The sequence below is a fragment of the Grosmannia clavigera genome (assembly GCF_000143105.1).
Source record: "Grosmannia clavigera kw1407 unplaced genomic scaffold GCSC_173, whole genome shotgun sequence".
Taxonomy (NCBI): domain Eukaryota; kingdom Fungi; phylum Ascomycota; class Sordariomycetes; order Ophiostomatales; family Ophiostomataceae; genus Leptographium; species Leptographium clavigerum.
Window position 1 is genome coordinate 1,038,247 of NW_014040765.1, and position 17,254 is coordinate 1,055,500.

Consider the following 17,254-nt stretch of genomic DNA (forward strand, 5'->3'; position numbering starts at 1 on the left):
AATCCCGGGTTTTCGCGCGCGAACCAGAAGCTTTAGCGTTCCCTCTTCGCCGCGAACAAACTGTGGGCCAGGCCATTGTCGTGGTGGGACCGCCGTATGTCGTAGTGCCAGAGATCACAGGGAGCGAAATTGGCGGGATTCGGATCGACAAGGGCTGCCAAAAAGACAACCAGCAGCCCCCCCCTTGAATTAGCGTTGCTATCTTACTTGGCTTTGTCATCTTATGCGCCCGTTATTACTCTATCGTATGCTTTGTGTCTCCGGTTTTCCTACGCGTGTCATTGGCCCTCTGCGCGTTCTCTCTCCCATTTTTATCCCTTCCAAGCGCTGGCTCGCCTTCTTCTGGCTCTTTTTTTCCCTTTTATCTCCATCCTCTGCTCTTTCTTTTCCTGGTGCTGTCTGAGCTGCCTGCTCTGAGTGTGTGGATGACCGAGAACGACAAAGCTCTGTTTCATCCGTGCTTCTCTCGCGAACCCCTGGCCTAATCATCCTCAGAAAGTATCGTTTCGCCAACACCCATATACCCCTGATGCTAAGGACGCGGACCTGATTCGCCCGCTCAGACAGTCGGTACGTGTCTAACACTCTCGTCTTGCCTCGTCCTCATCGTTCCCACGCGAAAAGTCGCAACTCCCAGAGGAAGTCCTCGGCAGAAAAGGAATGAGGTCGAGACATTGTCGTCCCTACTACCTTCATCTGCACTCTGTCCAATTGCCCTCGCTGTTGCCCGCCCCCTCGTTCTTTCCTGCGCCACCCCACTACAATTACATAGTACACGTTGAGGGTCGGCATTGCCTGACGCTTTGACCAACAGCAAAAGGAGGGAAGAAACGACCACGTCCTCCCCTTTATTTACCATTGGAGCTGCGTCTCTGTACCTTACACCTTAACTCTCATTTAAACACATCGCCAAACTATCTCTCGCGGTGGATTGCCTTGTCCCTCCGCACGCTGTGCGATTGATTCTCCATTCCTATTTCCCGTCTCTCCTTTATGTGTTCCGATCTGCCCCTTGTCTTATCTTCCTCCCTCTCCTACGAGTCCAACCTCCTGAATCCACCCCGAGGCACGGTCAATTCTGCCTAGAACGAGCTGAAGGCTATTGAAGAAGAGCATTGGAGTTCTGACGCGAATCCTGCAGCTTCTTCGGCTGCGTGTGTTCGTCAGATATGCCGCGCAAGCTCGCAAATCCCTTTTCCAGTTATTCCAGCATGCCGTCGTTGGAAAAGACCTCAGAGCGCAAATCCTCACAGTCCAAAAGCGGCAACCGCATCGCCCAGCTTTTTTCTTCCAAGTCCGCTCGTGAGCCCTCGGCTCAAAAGTCTCTTCTTGCGATGCAACCTTCACCCGCAGTGGGCGGCCCGTCCCCACAGATCACGGCCTCTACACTCTCCCTTCCATCCATCTCCCTCTCCACTGCTACTGCCGGCGAGGCTCTTTCCGACGAACCACCCACCACGCTCTTCGAGCCACCCTCCGACGCAGAGAACGAGCAGCGCCGGCGTGCAGAGGCTCAATTCGGTCCCTTGATCAGCCAAAAGCATCGCTATATCAGCGAGCACCTTGGAGGGTCTCTGGACCCACCTGTCGAGGACGAGCCGCCGTATTATTATCTGCTAGTTACCTACATCAGCTACCTCATGCTTATTGCTTTTGGTCACACCCGTGATTTTCTGGGACGGCATTTCAGGTCAAAGAACGTCAATGCCACGGTCAAGATCAAGCCTGGCTACGCTCCGCTGAATGATGACTTCGACAACTTCTACGTCCGTCGTCTCAAGACACGTCTTGACGACTGCTTTGCTCGTCCGACCACTGGCGTGCCTGGCCGCTACATCACTTTGCTCGACCGCAAGTCGAACGACTTTAACCGGTCTTACCACTTCACTGGCACCTACACCGAGACACTAAACATGAGCTCTTACAACTATCTTGGATTTGCGCAGTCTGATGGGCCCTGTGCGGACGCAGTTGAGGAGTGCGTCCGGAAGTACGGCATTTCTGCATCCAGCCCTCGTTCGGACATTGGAACATACGATCTGGCTCTGGATGTCGAACGCGAAATTGCCGGCTTTGTTGGCAAGCCAGCTGCTATGGTTTTCTCAATGGGATTCGTCACCAACTCAAGCTCTTTCCCGGCGCTTGTCTCCAAGGGATGCCTCATTCTGTCTGACGAGCTGAACCATGCGTCCATTCGTATTGGTGCTCGCATTTCTGGTGCTGTCATCCGTTCCTTCAAGCACAACAACATGGTCGATCTTGAGAAGCACCTCCGCGACGCAATCTCGCAAGGCCAGCCTCGCACTCACCGTCCGTGGAAGAAGATCCTCGTTGCCGTCGAAGGCCTGTATTCTATGGAGGGAACTCTCTGTGATCTTCCTAGCATTGTCGAACTGAAGCGCAAGTACAAGTTTTTCCTGTTTGTCGACGAGGCCCACAGCATTGGAGCTGTTGGCCGCAGAGGACGTGGTGTCTGCGATTACTTTGGCGTCGACCCTGCCGATGTCGACATTCTCATGGGCACATTTACCAAGTCGTTCGGCGCGAACGGCGGTTATGTCAGCGGCGAGAAGCACATCATCGACAAGCTCAAGGCATCGAATGCTGCGACCACGTTTGGTGAGGCGCCGACTCCGGCTGTGTTGATGCAGATCATGTCGTCTCTCAAGATCATCTCTGGGGAGCTGGCTCCTGGTCAGGGCGAGGAGCGTCTCCAGCGGATTGCCTTCAACTCTCGCTACCTTCGCTTGGGGCTCAAGCGTCTCGGCTTCATTGTTTATGGTCATGACGACTCCCCTATCATTCCGGTTGTTCTGTACAGCCCCGGAAAGATGTCTGCCTTCAGTCACGAAATGCTCAAGCGGAAAATTTCTGTTGTTATCGTTGGATACCCTGCGACACCGCTTATCAGCTCACGTGTACGGTTCTGTGTGTCATCCTCGCACAACAAGGAAGATATGGACCGGCTGCTTATGGCTTGCGACGAGATTGGCGACATCATGCAGCTCAAGTTCTCTACCGGTATCGCCGGCGGGCTAGATCCGCTGCCGGCTGGTGTGACGCCTGACATGGAGCGCGAATACCTGAGGGAGCATGGCCGCCAAGGCATTGCTCACCCGCCAAGGTGGAAGATCGAAGACGTCATCGCTGCTGGCGAAGACGATGTCCAGAAGCGACTGCGGTAGGCCCCTTGTTCGCAGAAGCATCGCGACAGGCAACGCATACAGCAGCGGGAGTTGCGAATAGAGCAGCAACTTCAGAAGCTAGTCAGGTTTATAACAAGGAGTTGATAGTGAATGGTATGTGCTGTGGGAATTAATGTGCTACGCGCTAATCGGGCGTTCGGGAAGGGGGGGGTTGTCTATACGTGTGTCTGTCTTCATGTGCTTTTCGTTTCTTACCTTTTCTCGCTTCCATCTCGCACTGCCACATCAACAGTTGGATTTTTCTTCCATCGAGGCTATTCTGGCAGAGAATTTGGAAGGCGAGCGATAATCATATAATACAGAGTATACATTTCAAGGAGCCGTTCTTAATATACGGGCGTCCAGGGCTTACGACTAGTACAAATTTTAACCATGTTCGAGATTTTTCTGATGAGTATTGTCGTGTTGATTCCTGCACAGAATAGCCATTGGACATGGAAATAAAGTGAAGTGTGTTACGAAACTTAGTAATCGTGTCTTTACGTGTAGACTTTACGAAAACGCTGTCGCGGCGGCACGTGCTTTGGTGCCTGCCCTACGAGCAGACGGCACGTCAAACTACGCGGGAGTGGTAGCAGCCAAAACCGGAGAGACCTGACAACGCAAAGTCCAACAAAGTTCCGCAGGTTAGCTACGACTATTGGCATGCAGGACTCATTCTCATTTTCAGACTACATATTGGAATAATACGATCCGCTTGAGCAGGCAGCCATACACAAGTGTATCTCATCAGCTGTCTTCGACGCAGTCCTTGACATAATGGCCGGCTCCCGCTTTATGATGCACACCAAGAAGAGCCCAAAGCAACAGACAATTATAGCCATGCTTGGTACAGAGGCATACACCCATCAATATATTGTTTTCTGAGGCATAACTGACTGCCCAGGGAAACCACTGCCTGGCACCCAGCTGGGGTCAGATGCCTCGAGTGCGGCAATCAACGTCAGCAACGATAGCAGCGATGATGATGATGACCTGCCTATCCGTAGCCGCAGACGCCGGACCAGTAATACTATTCATTGGTCGGACAACCACCCGGCAGAAGACGCACCGTCTCCATACTGCTTGTCAACCTCAAAAATCGTTGCAAGATCGTCACCGGGTCCTAGCACAGCCAGGAAGAGGACAGTCCTCAGCTCCGATAACGAGAGCTCGGGTGGTACGATAGAGGCAGAGGGAGACAAGCCTTCATCGTCGACTTTGCCGAGCCGCCCTGCGAACGGCATCATCGTTCTTAGCGATGATAGCGACAGTGATGAAGACATTCGTCCTGCGAAAAGAAGGCGTCGGAGTTTGAAACAAAGCAGTCCCCATGACAGCGATCGAAACGATGCTGGTAGCGACGACGCTGGCCAGGCCGTGGTAACTCCCCCTCGAGCCAAGCAGTCGAGCCCTGTCAACCGTGCGGCAGGATCACGGTCTGCACGAAAAAGTGCACGCTCTGTGCGCCAGCGACATATGGAGCTTCTACGGCGACGGAAAAGGGGAGAAAAGGTGACAGAGAGCGATTTGGCAACCGAGTCTTCGGATGAAGAAGCCCAGGTGGCTCTTTACGACACCGATCCGGAGCACGATGCTTTGTCTGAGTTTGAAGACGAGGAGGAGGGGGAACAAGCCGATGTCGCGACGCCCAGTAGGGCAGCGAAGCCGAAGCAAAAGGGCAAGGGGAAAGACAAGCAGAAGGACAAGCAGAAGGAAAGGGGCAAAAGGAGAAAAGAGCCTGCAGTGGGGGAACTAGGTCGCGCTTACGACAGCGATTCCGAGAACATACTGAGTCCACTACAGCAGCAGGAAGACGAAAGCGAGGAGGACGATGAAGACTTTATCGATGACAGCCATGTTGGGCTCATCGGCGAGCCGGACGAGGAGATGTTGCGTCGTGAGATGCCTTTACAGTTCACGTCGCAGTCGCGGCAGCCGCTGAAGAACCACTTCAAAGACGCGATCGAATGGCTCGTGCATCGACGCATCGACCGGGGTGGCGCACAAAACGACGACGAGATATACCGGCTAGCCTGGGACCGGCTAGACCGCGAGCTGGGCGGGCGGGCGCAGTCGCGGTTCATTTCGTCGAGCTGGACGCCGGCGTTCCGCGGTGCGTTGCAGGCGAGGCCTTACATGGACAGCTACAATTTGAGGCCGGGAAAGTATTCTGGCGGTACTGAAGGCAGCCTCACTTCCGATACGGACGTCTGCCACGCCTGTGGCCGCAGCAACCACCCGGCTTCGTACATGGTCCTTTTCAGCGGGCCGGTCTACGACCTGAACACGCTGGACGATGTGGACGACGGCGGGGATGAAGATGGAGAGGGCGAGGGCAACGGCGAGGAGGATGAAGAGCCTGTGGACATGCACGGGAACCCGATTGCGCCGGTGTCGCAGCGTTGGCTTGTTGGAGGCGTTTGCCACAGCAACGCGGAGACAGCGCACGATCTGCTGCACTGGAAGCGGGCACTGAAGGACTGGGTGGACGAGAAACTGAAGGAGGACGGGCAGCTGGAGCCGCAGCGGCTTCAGGAGCGCGACGAGATGAAGCCGCGGAGGCGCCGCGTGCTGGTGCACAGCATTGTCGACGGGTGGCTGGCGGCCGGGACGATCAACGAGCTATACGGCGACTTTGTCAAGTTGTTGGATGGCGCACGGGCGAAATCGACCAAGACGGTGCGGTTTGGGCGCAGTAATGTTCGTGCATGATAGGGCTTGTAGTGTTGGACATGTTGGCTAGGATGTCAATAAACGAGACGAGGTCTCAAGTCTTGGAAGTATCGATCTACGCTCTTCTAGCAGCGGTGAAGATAAAACGCACGAGACGGGTATTCGTGAGCGTCCAGGCCCGCTGGGGGATAGGGGTGTTTCGTTTTTATGGAAATGCAAAAGCCTGCTGCTCGAGGTGTCGAAAAAGAAGACTGAAACTATTCGGAGGCAGCTGGGGCAGCAGCGTTTCAAAGCATAGACAGGCTCCCCAACCTCAAACTTCAGAAGCAGTACAGGGAGGCGGGCAGCGAGGATAATACAGGCATCGAACGTCCTGGGCCGTTGGTCGAGCCCCACCACTGCAGCTGTAACGACACCAACAGAAGGACCGAGCTGTGCGGACAGTGTGGCCTGCAGACAGAAAGCCTAAAGCCAGCCCCCAAAGCCTAAAAAGGGGCCGGCAGACGGCGAGGCTGCAATGGAGCCAGGAGAGCCATCTGCAGGCTCGACGTGCTCCAGCCGCCGGGCTGATCTGCCCACACGGAGGCGTTGTAATAATGCGCAGACAGCAGGTGGCTTGCTCTCCGTCTGTGACTGGCTGGTGGAGCTCAACAGACGCCGGTTCTCTCGTCTTTCTTCTGTTCTCCAAGTCGTCTTCGTCTTGTCGTGTCTTGCCGTCTTCTCTCGCCCCCTCGCCCTCTCGGGGTCTCAGACTCTCTCCATTCGCATTTTCCCAGGTCTAATTCTGTGTGCACCTTGCTGTGCCGTTCTGCTTCTGCGTTCCTGCGTTCCTTACCCTGTCCTGCCAGAATCCAGAGGTAGCCTCGCTCTCCCACTTTTTTTCCGCCTTCCACTTTTTTCACCCTTCAGACTCCTTATCGCTTTTTTTTCTCTTTTAATTGCCTGTCTCTGGTCCCCTCGCACCTGCCTCCCTGCCGCCCGATCCCTCATGGCGCTAACCGCTACGAGCAACTACTCTAAATATAATACCACCCCCCTAGTTCCTATTACCGCTTCTGCCAACCAGACTCTGCCGCTCCTGAAGGCCTGTTCTTTCCTCTCCTTGGACGCTTCCAGTTTCTGCCGCTCCAAGGCAAGTGCAGCCAGCTGCTCCTTCACCATTCGTCATTCACTCTCTGTCCCTTCGGCACGCATTCTCGACGCTCGTCCGTACTGTCGTCCCGGCCGCCCTCTCCTGCTTCTTTTCCTTCTCCTTCTCCTTCTCCTCCTTCTCCCCACCCTCATCTTTTTCTTGTTCCCCTGAACTGCTCGCGATCTCTCGCGGCAAAACCCCCGGCCGACTGTCATCAACACAAGGGTTACGCAGTCCCCCCTCCCCCTTCTTTTGTCCCCTCCCGCACCCCCTCAAAAATTCGATCCCGGTATTCGATTTGCTGCCTTTTTCTTCGTCGCCGTCCTTGCGCTGGCCGGCGCTTGGCCTCGCAAATCTTTCTGTCTTCGACCGTCTTCTGGCCGTGCCCCTGCCTCCCAGGGTGCTGTCCACAGACGACCGACGTGCACCCGCAGACTTCCATCGAGCTCCGATGAACGCCTCCCGTCACTGCCCATCAGCATAACGGGTGTCGGCTTTGGCTCTCGACTGTTGCTCAAAGTCGAGCGATTGGACAGAAGAGACACTGGCGGCAGACACAAAGGGAGACCGCCCGAGTCGGAACACACAAACGAATAGGGTGGCCCCCGGACCTGGCACAGCCTTGCCAACGATCGACACAAACCTTTCCCCCCGAGGGCCCTCGTCCTGTCGGCGGCCATTTTGCCCGCCGATCGACGGACCATCCCTCGTCCCAATCGTCGCCATGAGCTTCCAACAGGGCACCGCCTATGCCGAGTCGGACGCTGATGACGAGTACGAGCGCGACCTTCACGACAGCTCACCGATCGACGTGACGGAGTCCGAAATCTCTCCCACCGAAACAGACCCGCTGTCGGCTGAACACACACCTACCACCTACGGCTATCGCAGCAGTGTCGACCGCCTGCCCGAGACCAACATCACCGAGTGGACGGCAGAGGAGTGTGCCGACTTCATTGCCACAATCGGCCTGCCGCAGTACACGGATGGCTTTCTGGGTAAGCCACCGCCGCGGTCGAGTCTACGACTGGCCACCGCTTTTGCTGACGCGCTTAGAAAATGAAATCGTCGGAGAGGCCCTCGTGGCCTTGCAGCATGACGATCTCAAGCAGATGGGAATCGCCAGTGTTGGGCACAGACTGACCATCCTCAAGAGCGTCTACGAGGTCAAGAAGGCGCAGGACATATCCATAGAAAGCGATCACTATGTCCCTCTGAGTAAGAGCTTTCCCGCTCGTACGGCCCTGCTCTGGCAGATACTAATGGACGCACAGCTGCCGAGAACGAGGCTCAATCAACCATGGCCACGCTCAAAGACATTAAGAATCTGGTCGAGCAGCTCCGCCTGCGAGACGAGCGTATGGCGTTATTTGAGCAGGACCTTCGACGGCTGACGGACGACTTCCGCCGCCTACGCGAGGACGTCCTGCCTGCTCTGCGCCTCGCGAAGGATGCTCAACATCCGCTTCCACAGGTGAACAACGACCAGCCCTACAGCTTCGAGACGGTCATATCTCCCCCGCCAGGGCCATCACAGCAGTCGACTATCCAGTCGATCAACATCAAGCGGCAATACTCGACGCGGAAGGTGGTGCCAGCAGCGACGCCGAAGACAGCATCTCCCACGCATTTGCAAACTGCTCACGACCGGACGATCGTCGATCAGACACTCGACCCAGCCAACGCCGCCGAGCGTGCTGTCTTGTCATCTCAGCACCTCGCGGCCTCGAACGGAGGCGGCGGCCAGACGGCCTCGGCCCTCTCGCCCTCTTCCCTGTCTCCCAATATGCCTTCTCCCACGTCACCACCCATGTCGACAAACGGAACGACGCTTGCCTCCCGCTCTTACCGCTCTGACCAGCCGACACCCTCTGGCAGGACCACCTTTTCCGAGAGCGAACACAATTTCGCAGGCTCGTCCCGCGATAACCGACATACTGCCACTGCTCCTCGGCGGAACCAAACACCTGCGCCCGACACCCCCGGAAGCAACGCATCTGTCGAGATCTTCAAGTCATTCCGTGTCAGCATGGATGACCCGTGCTACAAGGTGCTACCGGCCGCTTTACGGCGCTACCAGATCAACGCGCCGTGGGACCAGTATGCACTATATATCGTGTACGGAGACCAAGAGCGCTGTCTGGCCTTGAACGAAAAGCCACTCATCCTGTTCAAGCAGCTGGATAAGGAGGGCAAGAAGCCGATGTTCATGCTGAGAAAGACAGCAAACGCGCAGGTCGACCTCCCGACGGACATACCTGGAAGTGCCGGCCTAAATGCTGCGGCCCGCGGCGCTTCAACGGGCTATGATCCGCCGGGTGGTATCATATGAGCGGCGGGACATACTTATACTTTTTTTGGCGGTGGGGCGGTGGAAGGAACCAATCGAGCAGGACATACGGTTGAAGGGAGAGGGGAGAAGGGAGAAGTTGGTTTGGGACCTTGGTGGATGGTGGGTAGACACCGGCCTCGGCAGCATCATCTTTAAGGCGAATACCCTCTTGACGCGGGAGCAAGTGACATGGACGAACGAGCAAGCGAGCGTCAGACACAGCAGAGAATCTGGAAAGCAGGCACCGACAGCCAAGCACAGAGCCAGCAATAGACAGCAGCCAGCCGGGACAGTAACGAGCCTCGGAGCAAGTGATCAAGAGCCCGCTCAGGGGCGTGCGTTGCTTATAGCAGCTTGTCAGCTGGCCGTCTCTACGCCCAATGTCACGAATACATGCTCGCGCTGCAGCTGGGATGAGGGCGGCTGTGGAGTTCTGAAGCTGTGAGGCTGTGATGGGACAAAAAGGAGGACGGCAAAGCCGCGGAGCGGAGACAGAGCTTGCGCTGGATGTGGGCTATCTTGCTTGGGTTGATTTGGTGTGACCATGTTATTTTCTTGTCCATTCCCCCTTATCGGTGACTTTCATGTATTCTGTGTTTTATATATTATTGTTGAACTATTTCGCGCCAAAAGACAGCTTCAGACACGGCATTGAACTCTTGTATTCATTTGTGAAAAGAAAGTGCCATCCATGGGTATATAATGTATCTCAACAGGGACAGAGTCCCGTGCCAGTGCCTAGGCTCCCCAAACGCCATCCTGTCCGAGTTGATGCCCTCACGGCCAGGCTAAAACTGTACGCTCCGCTTCTTGTGAATCCGACTTCGGCCGTCCTCTAGCTGTGCCGCGAGACGGTTGCGATGGGCTGAGAGGAAGCCGCTGACGCCGTTGCCAGTGCGACTGCAACCACCCGGGGATGTATGTGTGTCTGGGGCAGTCGGGCGTGAGCCTGCGCTGACGGGACGTGATGGCAGATGGGGTCCGGACTGTTGCTGGGAGGCCAAATGGCCGGCAGTTGGCGGAGGTGGAGGCGGTGGAGGGGGAAGAGAGGCGTCTGGGCTTGGGACGGCATCTGGGCGACGGTCTGACGGCAGATCCTGACCCTCGACGCCGTACATCTTGCGCAGCCGTTCGGTCTCCTTGGCGATTTCGGCCTCACGCTGTCGCTGCTCCTTCTCCTCGGCCTCGAGCATCATTTTGATGCGCTTTTCCTCCTCGCGAAGACGGCGGTCTCTCTCACGCTCCTCGCGCTCCAGCAGGGCCTGCAGGCGTTTTGTCTCGGCGTCGATGGCGGCGGCAGAGGGTGTAGCGGCAGCCGTGGCAGCGGCAGAAGAAGAGGCAGGAATCGTGGATGCCCGTCCGGGTGGTGGAGCCGGGTCTCGCGAGTCCTGACGGCGGACAACAGCAGCAGTAGAAGCAGCAGCAGCAGCAGCAGCACCCTCGAGGTTGAAGGGGTCGGAGCGGGGGACGAGGTAGAGGTCGCGAATGACCTCAGCGCCGAGCAGGAGGAGCAGCTCGAGGCCTTTGCGGTCCTGAACGTCGACGCGGTGCAGGTTGGGCTCGTAGATGGTCAGGGCACGGTCGCGGCCGTGCTTGAAGAGGGCAATGGTGATGTCAGGCTCCTTGTTACCGCGATGATAGGCGGCATTAGTCTTTCCGACGAGGTAGCAAGTCATGTCCTTGTTGCCGAGACGGCCATCGCGCTTCCAGCGAAAGGTGGAGCGCGGCACGAGGGCAGCGGCTGTGGAGGCCGGACCGGGCGTCGAGGATGCGGTAGAGGAAGACGGCGCGGTGCTGCTGCTAGCAGGCTCGCGGTCGAGGCGGCTGGCACTGGGCAGACGGAAGCTCTGGATGGGCACGTCAAACTCCCACGAGTCGGTCTTGTTCCAGCCGCCAGGGTTCCAGCGAAAGACGACCGCCTGATCGGGGTTGTACAGCTGGACGGAGAAGGAGTCAGGCACCTTGGCGATAGGGGCTGCAGCTGTGGAGAAGGAGGTGGTGGCGGACGTCGTCGTCGGGTCGCTGCCCTGGCGGCCACGCAGATCGCGCAGCTCGGCGGCCGACAGCACGGGCTGCTGCCACTGAGGGCTGACGGCGACCTCGCCGTAGACGACGTCGCCGCAGTTGTAGGGGTCGGTGAGAGCGGCGGCATAGAGGCCACGGCAAGCCGGTTTGGAGATGGGATCGGCCAGACGGAGGACGTATTCGGGCGTCGGGTCAGAGCCGCTGCGGGTGAAGTAGACGACGGCGCTGCTGGGAGTATCCGGCATGGGCCGGAAGAGAAAGGTCGGGAGGTTTTCGTCGAGCATTGTGGGGGGTGTGGGATGGAGGTGGAGGTAAGAAGGAGGGTGAGAAGGAGAGGATGTTACGAGACAGGAGAGCGCGATAATGGGAGGGGAGAAAGGAGAGAAAGGAGAGAAAGGAGAAGCGACAGAGAAGGAAGAACAGAGACGAAAGAACGAGGAGTAGAGAACGAACGAGACGAGAGAACGAAGAGTAGAAAACAGCAAAGAGCGAGGATAAATTACTGACAAAAACACTACTATGTAGGCACCAGCGTTCCTTCCTTATTCCTTCCCACAGCGTCAGCAGGCCTCCTCGTCCAAGCCAAGCAACTGGAATGCCTGCGTACGTAAGGATCCGACTGCGCCTACGAGAAGAGACAGGCCTGCCACCGCCGCCCGCTGATTGGGCCGCACCCCTTGCAGGAGGGCTGTGCTGCACGTAAGCACGACTGTTCACGCGGGGTCCCGCCTTGTCGCCCCAGCAGGCAGGCGCAACCGGCGGAGCAGAGCAGCACAGTATATTCGATCATCATTTATACAGTACATACGATACGAAGGAGTCATATTCCCCATCTATCACGCAGGCTGTTCGCAGCACACAAACAAGAGAGAGAGAAACAAAAGAAAAAAAAGGAGGAGACAGGAACGCCTAGACTAGCGGACCAGCCGAAAAATCAGAATATCTCTCGAGCCCAGTCAGCTCTCGACCAGTCATCTATACCGGCGACCCGCCGTTGCCCCGGCCGTTGCCACCGTCCAGCAGCAGCTTCGGCTTGATATAGTCCTCGTCAAGCTGCTGCAGCAGCGCAGACGCGTCCTCTGTGCTGAACAGCTGCCGGAAAGCCGCCGAGGCCGTCATGCCCCCTGCAGCAGCACCACCACTGCTGCCGCTGCTGCTGTCACCTGCACCGGGCCCCCTGGTCTGTCCTGGCGGCAACGGACTCGGCCGTCTCCACGGCGCCGGCGGTGGCAAGTCGGACGTGTCAATGTCGCTGCCCACCTCTGAGTTGGTCGCGCTGGCTGCGGTGCCCAGCAGCTCGGCCTGTTCGGCCGCGTCGAGATCGCGCAGCGAGTTCTTCCGGCTCAGACTCGACGGCCGCTCCACGATTCCGCTGCTGCCGTTTGCTAGTCCAGGATGCGATGGTCGCATGCCTGTCGTCCAGCTGTTGTTGTTTCCACCATCACCACCACCGCCACCACCACCTCCATCTCTGCTGCCACCCCTGCTGTTGCTGCCGTTTGCGTGTCGTCCAATCCGGTCCAACGGCATCGACGAGCTCGCAGCCGCTCCACCGACGCCGGCAACACGCGTTGGATCGTAGCCAAAGCCGCTGCCCGACTGCTTTGCATATGCGCCGTTGCCGATCGGCTCAATGTCAAACTCGTCGTCCGAGTCCATCTCGTCCACCACACCCGTTCGGATGCCCAGAATCTCTAGCATCCGCGCCGTCGTTCCGCCAAAGATGATCACCGTCAGCACCACCACCACCAGCACCGTCGCCTTGAGCGCATATGTGTCCTTGCCCGTCAGCAGCGCCGCCAGCGCCACGCCCACCGCTCCGCGCAGCCCGGCCCAGAAGAGCATCGCCTGGTAGTTGTACGGCAGCTCGTCCGGCGCGTTCATGATGCCGCGCCGCCGCTGCCGGTAGTGCGTGATCCGGTTGATCGCCCACGACAGCGGGAACACGGCCACCCAGCGCGCCGCGCACACAGCAATCACCGTCACGATGATCAGCAGCGGCTGGTACTGCAGGTCCTTTTCCGTGAAGAGTGACACCCCCAGGTAGATAAAGATAAAGTTCTCCGACAGCTGAGCCAACACCTGGAAGATGTACTTGGTCGACAGCTGCGTGCGGCGCGACATGTTGAAGTAGGCGTAGTGTTTGAGCGTGATGCCGCAGAACAGAAGGGATACGATACCTACCCGTTGTTAGCGATTTGTTAGCTCCAGAGAGGGAGAAAGAGAGCGAGAGAGCAAAGACATACCCGACATCTTGATGGCCTGGGAGAAAAAGTAGGTCGCATAGGCAATAAGCACAATCAGGCAGCCCTCGATCTTGGGATAACGACGGACGTAGGTGTACTTGAGGCAGAGGGCGGCCACGATGCCGACCAGCGCACCGATGATCAGGCTACCAAAGAAGTCCTTGAGGAAGATGCCGACGACCTTGAGCAGGCTGACGATGCTGGACGAGCTGGCCGCCCCGTTCTTGGACTTCTGTGCCGACTCGAAGATGACAATGGCCACGGCGTCGTTGAGGATCGACTCGCCAAAGATAATCGTGTACAGCTTCGGATCCACCTTGTACGAATTGAAGATAGCCAGGATTGTGACCGGGTCTGTGGCCGAGAGCGTGGCGCCCACCGAGATTGCGTCAATCCAATCCATCGTCAGGCTCTCCAGCGGCAGCTGCGTGTACAGCCAGAGGAGCACGCCGATCACAATGGCCGAGAGGAACGTGCCGGCAAACGCAAACGTCAGGATTGTGCTGATGTTGCGGAAGAAGTTGCCTTGATGCAGTTCGTAGCCCGACGAGAGGATGATGGGCGGCAGAAGCAGGTTGAAGAAGATCTGGTAGTCGAAGCTCACCAGATCGCGGATGTTATCGCCCGGACTCAGGCGAAGAACGAGCCCGACAATCATGCCTAGCAGAAGTCAGCCGCGGCTGCCAAACAGAAGCCGCCTGTCCACTCACCAGCAAAGATGGACACCACCGTCTCGTGCACGGCCGTGACCTTCATCCGCTGCAGCGTGTAGCTGGTGAAGAAGGCCACGATGAGCAGCATGATCAGAATGAAGATGGCCCATGATGCGTAGATCTCCTTCTCGGCGGACGAGTCGGGGCCTGCAAAAGAAAAACGTCAGTACAATCCCGTCCGCAGCCGCACGGCCCTGCGCAATCCATCCCTGTGCGCACCTTCAGAGTCGGTCTCGTCGGCAGCTCGTTCTAGCAGTCCAGGATCAGCAAGTGGCAAGTCAATTTGGAGCTGGAAGCCGTTTGGGAAGCAAACCATACTTGCGAGCTGCACGGCCGAGTTGACTGCAGCAAACCACATGGCGGGCGTGCGGATGCGATCGGAAGTTGTGCGTGTTCGACAGGGAGAGAGAGAAAGAGAGTCGACTACCGGCAGTCGACGGGAGTGATAAGGGCTCAGGGAGCGGACGGCCAAGCTGGCCCGTCTCGAGGCAACATGGAACGAAGCGCGAGCACGAGGGAGAGCGGACAGACACAGATTTGACCCAGGCTTACTGCAGTTGTTAGCAGGTGGCTGTCGTCTTGCCAGGCAGAGACGTCATGGGAGGTTGCAGGTGTGCAGGTGTGGAGGTTGTGGATAAGTTTGGACGACTTTCTGGTGATGGATTCTTTCCGGATTGAAAAATACGCAGGACAGAATGGAGAGCCCTAGAGGGGGGAAGCCTAGGGAGAATGACGCATTTAGCGGTATATAGCGCCCAATGGGGCTAGAGCAGCCCCCTAGATGTCGCAAGCCAGGCCGCAGGAATAAAGAGTGGTAGCGTGCTCTGGTTCTTGCCACCTGTTTTGGGAAGCATGCTGCCTGCCTGCCTGCACGCACGGACGCGGCTGCCACAATCATAGTACTCGTACCTGCTCTAGGGCCCAAGCGCCTGGCCAGCGTTCCACCGACTGTCGCGTTGGAGCCTTTTCCCGTCCGACTTCACCTCTGCCACCCAGAGCGACCGACACGATGGCGAACAAGCTGGAGCGCATCGACGCGCCCGGCATTCGCGCCGAGGGCGCCGTGCTGCACAACATGCGCCGTGAGGTCGCCAACCTGCTGCATCGCCAGCAGCTGGGCTTTCCGGGAGCCCAACCCGTGAGCTTCTCGCGCAGGCACATGGACGAGCTTCGGAAGCAGGAGTACGTTCACCTTGGCTCGTGTTTTCTTCTTCTCCCATTCTTCCCTTCTGTCCTTGAGTTCTTTCTCCCATGCTCTCCCCTACTCTCTTGTCTCCCCTCTCTCCTCGCCCCCAGCTAATCCCACAGCTACTATGTCTGCGAAAAGACAGACGGCATCCGCTACCTGCTCTACCTGACCGAAGACGAGGGAGCAAACGAGGTGCAGTACTTGATCGACCGCAAGAACGACTACTGGTTCCTACCACCAGGATCGCTGCATCTGCCACGCCCCGACGACGCGGCCGGCTTCCACGTCAAGACGCTCGTCGACGGCGAGCTGGTCGTCGACGATCTCGGCCATGGCAACACCCAGCCCAACTTTCTCGTCTTCGACTGCCTCATCCTCGACAACAAGGACCTGACCGAACGCACGCTCGACAAGCGCCTGGGCTACTTTAAGGAAGCCGTCTTCAAGCCGTACCAAGCGCTCTTCCGCAAATATCCCGAGGAGCGTCAGTTTCAGGCCTTTGGCATCGAGATGAAGAACATGCAGTACAGCTACGGCATCGAGATGATGTTCCGCACCGTCCTGCCCAACCTCAAGCACAGCAACGACGGCCTCATCTTCACCCGCTGCAACACCGCCTACCACTCCGGCACCGATCCCCACATCCTCAAGTGGAAGCCCGTCGCCGAGAACACCATCGACTTCCGCATCGAGCTGACCTTTCCCCCGCGCGCCACCGCCATTAAGAGCGACGTCGACGACGGTGACGACGACAGCGGTACCATCAACAGCGGCAGCAGCAGCAGCGCCCACGACCTCAGCTTCCCCGACCTCGACTACGATGCCCTCCCGACCGCCAACTTGCTCGCCTACCACGGCGACAGCGACCCCGAGCCCTACCAACTCTTCAAGTCCATGTACCTCACCGCTGACGAGTGGGACGCCATCCGGTCCACCGGCGACCCCGTCTCTAATCGCGTCGTCGAGTGCGCCCTCGACGACCAGCAGCGCTGGCGCATCCACCGCTTCCGTGACGACAAGCCCGAGGCCAACCACATCAGCACCGTCAAGAGCGTCCTCGAAAGCATCCGCGATAGCGTCTCTGAAGAGGAACTCATGGACGCTGCCAAGAGCTTCAAGGAGGGTTGGCGCGCCCGTCAGCAGACGCAGCACGAACAACCACGACGATGATCTTGACGGGTAGAATGCTGCAAGAAGCCAATGCTCATCGAGACGGGCCGGTCTGCAGCCCCAAAGGCGTTATCGCATCTTGTTCTTCTATTTTCCACTCTGTATTTTAATCAATAACTGCCGCTTTCTGTCGCGCTCATTTCGGGGTTCAGCATGACACCAATCAGGTTGGGTATGGCGTTGGCCGCTGCTCTATTCCTCTGCTTATCTTCTCTTCTGGCTGGGCGGCCAGGTAGAATGCGAAAAGGGAATGGGTCGTCAAGAGCACAGGGTGCTCTAACAGAGCAACAATACCAGTTTTGTTTTACCGTCGCACTCACTATATCAATCATCGAACTGGGTATACCTACATGACAGTCGTAGGCTGGCTTCTGGGATGTCTCTTCTGTTGCCTGGTCTATAGACAAGACGTAATACATCATTCATCTCTGCGTGACGGTCGTAAATAAATGGGTTTTGAATACAATGTCTCCCAGGTACCTAGCTATCTTCATGATGCGGCATATCCCTCCATTGTCCCTCGCATCTTTCATCATCGTCCCAAAATCAGCATTCGGCAAGCACCCATGTACCAAGGACCAGAATA

General features: G+C 57.5%; 7 protein-coding genes across 7 annotated transcripts; 5 read left to right on the forward strand and 2 right to left on the reverse strand.

Annotated features, from left to right (window-relative positions):
* Positions 1-1,211: 1,211 nt before the first annotated feature.
* Positions 1,212-3,185, forward strand: CMQ_7519 (serine palmitoyltransferase; the record flags this gene model as incomplete). The annotated part of the gene is made up of 1 exon (XM_014314524.1): positions 1,212-3,185. The coding sequence occupies one exon, from the start codon at positions 1,212-1,214 to the stop codon at positions 3,183-3,185; it is 1,974 nt and encodes a 657-aa protein (XP_014169999.1).
* Positions 3,186-3,965: 780 nt separating this feature from the next.
* On the forward strand, positions 3,966-5,900 carry CMQ_7428 (putative transcription factor iiic-like protein; the record flags this gene model as incomplete). Its single annotated transcript, XM_014314433.1, has 2 exons — positions 3,966-4,035; positions 4,093-5,900. The coding sequence occupies 2 exons, from the start codon at positions 3,966-3,968 to the stop codon at positions 5,898-5,900; spliced, it is 1,878 nt and encodes a 625-aa protein (XP_014169908.1).
* Positions 5,901-7,717: 1,817 nt separating this feature from the next.
* On the forward strand, positions 7,718-9,325 carry CMQ_7283 (mapkkk cascade protein kinase regulator ste50; the record flags this gene model as incomplete). The annotated part of the gene is made up of 3 exons (XM_014314288.1): positions 7,718-7,991; positions 8,050-8,211; positions 8,268-9,325. The coding sequence occupies 3 exons, from the start codon at positions 7,718-7,720 to the stop codon at positions 9,323-9,325; spliced, it is 1,494 nt and encodes a 497-aa protein (XP_014169763.1).
* Positions 9,326-10,113: 788 nt separating this feature from the next.
* CMQ_7398 (uncharacterized protein) lies at positions 10,114-11,634 on the reverse strand (the record flags this gene model as incomplete). The annotated part of the gene is made up of 1 exon (XM_014314403.1): positions 10,114-11,634. The coding sequence occupies one exon, from the start codon at positions 11,632-11,634 to the stop codon at positions 10,114-10,116; it is 1,521 nt and encodes a 506-aa protein (XP_014169878.1).
* Positions 10,330-13,205, forward strand: CMQ_7181 (uncharacterized protein; the record flags this gene model as incomplete). Its single annotated transcript, XM_014314186.1, has 2 exons — positions 10,330-10,407; positions 12,933-13,205. 2 exons carry the CDS (start codon positions 10,330-10,332, stop codon positions 13,203-13,205), a joined length of 351 nt encoding a protein of 116 aa, XP_014169661.1.
* Positions 12,326-14,667, reverse strand: CMQ_7485 (sodium/hydrogen exchanger; the record flags this gene model as incomplete). Its single annotated transcript, XM_014314490.1, has 4 exons — positions 12,326-13,530; positions 13,597-14,256; positions 14,307-14,456; positions 14,529-14,667. The coding sequence occupies 4 exons, from the start codon at positions 14,665-14,667 to the stop codon at positions 12,326-12,328; spliced, it is 2,154 nt and encodes a 717-aa protein (XP_014169965.1).
* A 651-nt stretch (positions 14,668-15,318) lies between these two features.
* CMQ_7612 (mRNA capping enzyme alpha) lies at positions 15,319-16,668 on the forward strand (the record flags this gene model as incomplete). Its single annotated transcript, XM_014314617.1, has 2 exons — positions 15,319-15,491; positions 15,618-16,668. The coding sequence occupies 2 exons, from the start codon at positions 15,319-15,321 to the stop codon at positions 16,666-16,668; spliced, it is 1,224 nt and encodes a 407-aa protein (XP_014170092.1).
* Between the last annotated feature and the right edge of the window lie 586 nt (positions 16,669-17,254).